The sequence below is a fragment of the Elephantulus edwardii genome, unplaced genomic scaffold (genome assembly GCF_000299155.1).
Source record: "Elephantulus edwardii isolate Elephantulus edwardi_28Jun2011 unplaced genomic scaffold, EleEdw1.0 scaffold00066, whole genome shotgun sequence".
In the NCBI taxonomy this organism is placed as follows: Eukaryota; Metazoa; Chordata; class Mammalia; order Macroscelidea; family Macroscelididae; genus Elephantulus; species Elephantulus edwardii.
This window is the reverse complement of record NW_006399816.1, coordinates 14,954,173-14,960,647: the sequence shown is the minus strand read 5'-3', so window position 1 is coordinate 14,960,647 and position 6,475 is coordinate 14,954,173. Positions and strand designations below refer to the sequence as shown.

At 50.3% G+C, this 6,475-nt stretch overlaps 1 protein-coding gene across 1 annotated transcript in view; it reads right to left on the bottom strand.

The window, feature by feature from the left end:
• ANP32A (acidic (leucine-rich) nuclear phosphoprotein 32 family, member A) overlaps positions 1–2,734 on the bottom strand; it is a 40,169-nt gene extending 37,435 nt beyond the window's left edge. The window contains exon 1 of the mRNA XM_006888356.1: positions 2,537–2,734. Coding sequence (XP_006888418.1) covers positions 2,537–2,590 — 54 coding nt within the window. The 5' untranslated portion in view covers positions 2,591–2,734. The remainder of the gene's footprint in view (positions 1–2,536) is intronic.
• Positions 2,735–6,475: the final 3,741 nt, after the last annotated feature.

The following is a 6,475-nucleotide window of genomic DNA, read 5'->3' as shown; positions in this document are numbered from 1 at the left end:
GGGGCGGGGCGGGCCGCCGGAGACCCGGGGAAACATGGCTGCTCGTCCTAGTTCGGCATCGCGGCGTGGCCACCAGCCCCCGGAACAGAGTTGGGAGAGGCTCCGAAGGTGGGTGTGTGGGGGCCCCCGAGGGCAGCGAGGCGAGGGAGGGGCACAGGGGGCGCTCTCCGGGAGCTATTTGCTTTAAAGCCGTTTTAAAATAGTTCCTCCTCCCCCACCCCTTTTGTCCCTCGTTAGCCAGCTTTCTGTCCCCCTTCCTCCTAAATGTGCAGAAAGTGCCCCGCCACCCCCCTTTGCGCCCCACCCCGTCTCCAGGCCGGGGGCAGGCGTGTGGGCAGGGAGACTAGGAGGTGAGGGGGCGAAGCGTGAGAAATTGCTCTCGGTACGGCGCGCTGCGCGCCCCTCCCCCAACACAGACACAAACACACACACTCGGTGAAGTTTAAAGAGCCGCTTCGACCCGCTTCGGCTCTCGCTCTTGGCGGGTCAGCGGTGTTTCTAGGGTTCGTTCCGAGAGCCGCGACCCTGGCCCCCTACTTAGCGCCCTTCCCCCTCAGCACAGGGGGCTTCCGGAAAGTACGCGGGAAGACCGTGGCCTCCCGCCCCCTCCCCACCACCACACCCAGCCCCGAATCCTCCGGCTTTGGGGGTCCACGCTGGGATCATACCGGCCCAAGAAAGAAAAACACCCGAAAACTGTTGGCGGAAACTCCAACCTTCTCGGGCAGCCACCCCCCTTCCAGCCCTGCGCGCCATAAGGCACTCGCTCGTCTCCAGTCCACAGCTGCGTTATGATCCGGGGGGGGGGGGGGTGCCACAAAAAGGCTCTTGTTTTCAAAAGTCACACTCAGGTTTAAGGGAGGAAGTAGGGAAAAGGGGAAGCAGGGCCGGCCTTCGCAGGGATTCAGGTTTTAATAGGTTGGAAGGGGCGATAGGTCAGCGCACAGTGCCACTCAGATTCCCAACTCTGCGCAGACCCGGCCACAAACGCTGAAGGGGGTCCTCCCGGGGCCGTCCGCGTGTCTCTGATCTCCCCGCAGGGCGACGAAGGAGAAGGTCTGCCTTCCCGGCCCCAACCCTAGGGTCTCCTCCACTGAGCCGCCAACTCGCGTAAAACAATTCCGTTTGCAGAGCCAGGGAGACCGAAATAAAAACGAGCGTGCACATAATCCACCCTCACCTTCCACTCTGCTTTGGGGGTGGGCTTCTGCCAGAGCCTCCCCCGTTCCCAAACGTGGAAGTTTCCTCCGGTGGGACTCCCGCCGCTGCCCAATCAATAACAGCAAGGAGACGGCGAACTCCCATCCCCGAGCTGCGTGTTTTCTATGCACGCAGAAATCTGGACCCGGCCACTACCCAGCACCAGCAGCACCAGCTCTGGGCAGTTCGCGTCCTGACAAAGTTTTCCGTGCCCATTTAGAATCCCGGCGCCAATGGCTGCCTAAGAGCTCACCCCAGAGAGAGGGTTGGGGGCCTGCAGTGGGGAGAGGCAAGGCGCCTAGGCTAGCATCTTGGGGAGCTGGAAGAAGCTGGGGCGAGGGGGGACCAGGACGTAGCCCTTGGGTAACTTGCAACAGCGATCGCTCGAGGTGGGGAGGCGCGCGGATGATCTGTGCCTCTGCACGTTAGAAAATCCCTCCCCCCCCCGCCTTCTAATTCATCCTTCCTTCCGAAGGGAAGGAAGAAACCTCAGCATCTGGCCCGAAGGTGGGGTGGAAAGAGTGAGGGAGAAAGAGGAGGAAAGGAAGGGAGGCAGAGAAAGGGAGGGAGGGAGAGAAAGGGCGCGTTCACGAACACTACAAAGTTACAAATATGGCTCCCCCGTCTCTCGCCTCATCACTGCAAAGAAATGAAGACGCACTTTAAACTCGAGCCATTCCCAAATCCACTGCAGCCCCCTCCCCACGCGCTCTCCCCGGGGGGCCTCGGCCCACATTTATCAAAAACTAAACAGGACTCGCGAAGCCCAAAACTTATTGTGTGAGCGAGAGAGAAAGGGAGGGGAAAGGCGCGGGGCTGGGGGGGGGGTGCTGGAGGAGGAATACGTTTATAAAATCTAAACACCCCTAATTTTTGTTGTTAAATCCAGGAGGCAGCCGCGGTCCCCCCACCCTCCGTCGTTAATCTTCCCCCCACCCCCGACGGAGTCACGGGAGCAGCAAGCCCAAGAGGGTTATAGCCCCTCATTCTCTCAGACCCGAACGCGTGCGCCTGCTGGCCCCCGATGGGTGCACACTCGCACGCACACTCGCACCCACACTCGCACACTTGGACGCGCACACGCGGGAGGGAGCACACGCACAGGTAGTCACACACCAAGGGCAGCAGCAGCAGCCGGAACATGTTTGGATGGCACTGCAACCCCCCAACCTTGCAATTCATTTTTCAGTCCAACCTCCAAGCCCCCACCTCTTCGGCGCCCCCACCTCAAAAAAAAAAAAAAAAAAACCAGCCACACAACAGTGCCTCTCCCCCCCAACACAGACACACAAAGTAGGAGAATGGACCGACAGAGATATTTTTGGCAAATGCTCACATCAGAGGGCGTCCTGTTCCGCAGCTCTAAATGAATCCGTTTGTCCATTTCCATTTCTCGCTTGCTCTCTCTGCAGAGGCTCCCGCGCTGGCGGAATTCAATCAATAAACCCCGAACCCACGGCCGCGCGTTTTAGGACTTTGAAGGCTCAACCAGCTCCGCTCGGTTCTCGAGCCCCCAGCGCCCGCAGCGCACACTAACCTGATCGTCGTGGAGGCGGGATCTGCAGCACAGAAGACGAGCGGCGGGAGCCTGAGCCAATCACCGCCGAGGGTCTCCGGGCAACAGCCCATGGTGGCGGCGGCGGGGGGGGAAGGGACCAATGGGCGGGCTGCGCAGCCAGCTAGGGAGGCTCAGCCATTTGGTTGTGGTGCCGGAGACGGACCCCTTTAGATTTCGGGGCGGCTGAAGAGCGCGGTAGCTGCCTGGTGGCTCAGCGAGGGGGGTGGGTGGAATGGCGGGGGAAGGGTAGGTGATTGTGCCTCGGGGGCCCGGTCGCCAGGCCCTGCCAGTCCGCCGCCGCCTCAGCGTTTGGCCGGGGGCGGGGCCGCAGGTGCGTTACTCGAGGGGGAGGGGTGCGGCCGGAGGGGTCGGGTCGGGGTCCCAGTCGGTCCCTAAGCTTAGCCCTACCGCCCAGTAGAGCCGTGGGAGGAAAAGAGCGGCGTGAGATCGGGGTGTGAGTGCTGCCCAGTCGGAGAGGCCTGGAAGGACTGGGAGGGGTCAAGGGTGCAGTTGGGGGGAGGGGCTGGTCATTTTCTGGGTCCTGGGGGCCAAGCTGGAAGAACGTGTCTGTCCTCCTCCCCTTGCGTGGTTGGAGCTCAAAGCCCAGTGCACCCTTTTCCCTCCAGTCGTCCAGGCCTGGCCTTGGCAATCGCTGCCTCCCAAATAAATAAGAAAATCAAGATGTTCCTTCCACCTTTGGATGGTTTGCAGCGCGCTCTCAACCCTCTGCACCGAGAACAGCTTGGAAGAAGTGGTTACCAAAAAGCACTAGGGATCTATCTTGTCTAGACGATGTATAAGAGAAGACCGTGAATTTGGAATAAGAGCTGTTGATAAATGTATATATACAGGATATTAAAGCTGCAAGAAGAAAGTGCTAATAACTCTGGGGTTTCTGGGCCAAAGATAATTTGATGAGACTTGACAGACGTAATTGAAAACAGTGCACTTTATTCTGATTGTTCATCTGAGTCACTGGGTTGCCAAGAAGGCTCAATTTGAAGCATTTTAACCAGGTTTCTTTGTTTGTTTGCTTTGGATTGTTTGAATCACATTAATTTCAAGAAACCTTAAAGCCATAATTCTTAGTAGGTTACTAACTACAAATGGCCAGAACTAATTTGGCTGCCTATGGCTTTTAATGAATCACAGGGATTGTTAACAAGACCATCCTGCACTTATTAATTTTCCTTTCAGAACAGTAAACAGACTTGGAAAAAGTAATACTGTTTACACTTGGAGAATCTGGGAGTCGTAAAATAAAGTGATTTTAATCCTTTTGGGTGTGTTTAACTTGTTGGCATACCTGTTGTCAGTCTTTTAAATCTATTTAAAGTCTGTAGTAGGGATTTATTCTTTGACTTCTTTTTAAAACATTAGTAAGGACACCTAATTACCTCTCCTTTACCATTGAGTCAGTTGTATGTTGTTTCAAAGAGCTCGGAAAAAATTCATCACAAACACATTATGTCCATATGTTGTATAGAATCTGTAACGTGACAGCTGAAGTTGATGGTAACTTCATCTTCAATTTAAAATTTTCACCACAGTTAAGACCATACTACTGGCAGTAGTATGGAGTAGGGGAGGAGGAAGGACCACTTTAGGAGGGATGTGCTCTGTCCAACATTTCTAAACAGAAGCAAACCGCTTATTATTTGTATAAGGACTGGAAAGGATGACTTGTGTGTGTGTATATAAATTATGAAGTTATGTCCTAATCACTATATCAAAAGTTTATATAAATTATTAAGTTATGCCCTTATTATGATATCAAAACATTAAATGTAACACACTTTTTTTAATTATTTTATTTTATTATTTTGTGTGTGTGTACCATCAAATCAGATCTGACTGGTACAGGAGATTTTTCCTCCTCCAGCAGAGCATCTGGTGGATTTGAACCACATACCTCTAGTATTGCAGTGCATCTTCTTTCCACTAGGCCACCATAACACACACTTTTAAAAACAAGCATCTTGCCCTTTAAAATTTTATCAACTGCTTTTGTATTAGTGTTAAAAAATGGAAAGCTCTCCTTGGATGTCAGTGCAGAAAAAGTGTCTAGTTGAATACTTATCATTTACTCCACTTTTTCAACATTTTAAAGGAAGATATTTTCAAAATTTTCATAGAATTTAATGTTTGTATTTTATTTCTAAGGCACCCTTGTGGCATACTAGTTAAGAGATGCTGACTGGAAAGCTTCCCAGTACAAACCAGGGCTTTGAACAGGTTCATTCTAGCTTGGTCTTCTGACAGTTTGTATTTCTACCTCAGATACCCTGAATCAGGATCAGTAGTTTAACAAGATCTTCAGGTGATTCTTATGGGTAAATTAGAATGTACAGGATCAATGAGAATCATCTGGTAATCTTGAAAAGACCTGTTCTATTCCCATTAAGATCAGTTTAACAAGCCCTGTGAGACATGCCTCTGGAAACTATGAACTTTGATAAATGATGATAGTTCTAGAAAGGTTACAAGCCTATTGTTCATAGGGTCACAATGAGTCATGCTCAATTTGATGGCAATCAACAACAATGAGGCAAGCTCTGGTGGCCTAGTGGTAAGGAGCTGCACCAAGAACCCAAAGGCACAGAGGTTCCAATCCACTAGCTGCTCTACTGGAGAAAGATGGGCAGTCAACTCACATGTTCACTCCCTCAGAAAACCCACTGGAGGATCAGCTGTGAGTCCTGTCTCTGCATTGTGAAACAGTATGAGGCAGATGGTTCTACTCTACAGGGTCACTATGGGTTGGAATTTTTTAGCTAGGATAAAATCAGTTTCTTTCTAAGATGAAAAAAAAATTTTTCTCTAAAGGAAATAAAGGTACCTCAGGTAAAATTAAGCCAGTTAGTTATACTGTGTTACATCACCAAATTAAAAAAAAATTCTCTTATTTTAATCAGGCTGTGTCCTAGATTACATTTTCTTGCATACCATTGTTAGGTGCTGTGAGTACAACTCATAGCAACCTTATAAACAGACCCGAATCCTCTCCTGTCTTATGCCATCTGCATCATCACTACACACTTGAGCCTACTGCAGTCACTATGTCAATCTATTTCATTGGGGGTTTTCCACTCTTTTGTTTTACCATCTTTCCAAGCATGATATACCTTTCCAAGGAATAGCTTCTCCTAGCAACATGTCCAGGGTAAAAGAGAAGAAGCTCCACCTTCTTTTCCTCCAAGGAGCACTCTGGCTACACTTCTTCCCAGACATATCTTCTCAATCTTTTGGCAGTCCATGGACTATTCAGTACTCTTCCAACACCACAACTCAAAGGCATCAATTATTCTGTCATCCTTACTCACTGTCCAATTCTTGGATGCATAGTAATTGAAAAGACATGGCCTGATTCAGCGCACCTTAACTTACTATAGCAATAATTAAATGGCTCTGCATATCAGAAAATATAGTAAGAGAAGAGGCCTTATGGAATCTTGATAAGGAATATGGAAGGAGAGTGGGTGCCTACTGAGTGAGTGAGTCTCAAAAGTTGTGTACTGTTGAGTCAAACCGACCTATTTATACCTGACCCTTCATTTATACCTGACCCTTCAGTGGATTTTTACATGTAGTGAATTGCATAGAAGGAGAATACCTATCTTTCTCCCATGGAGTAACTGGTGGATTTGAACCACATACCATTGGGTTGGCAGTGTAACTCCTTATTACTAAGCCACCAGAGCTCCTTAATCTATGATA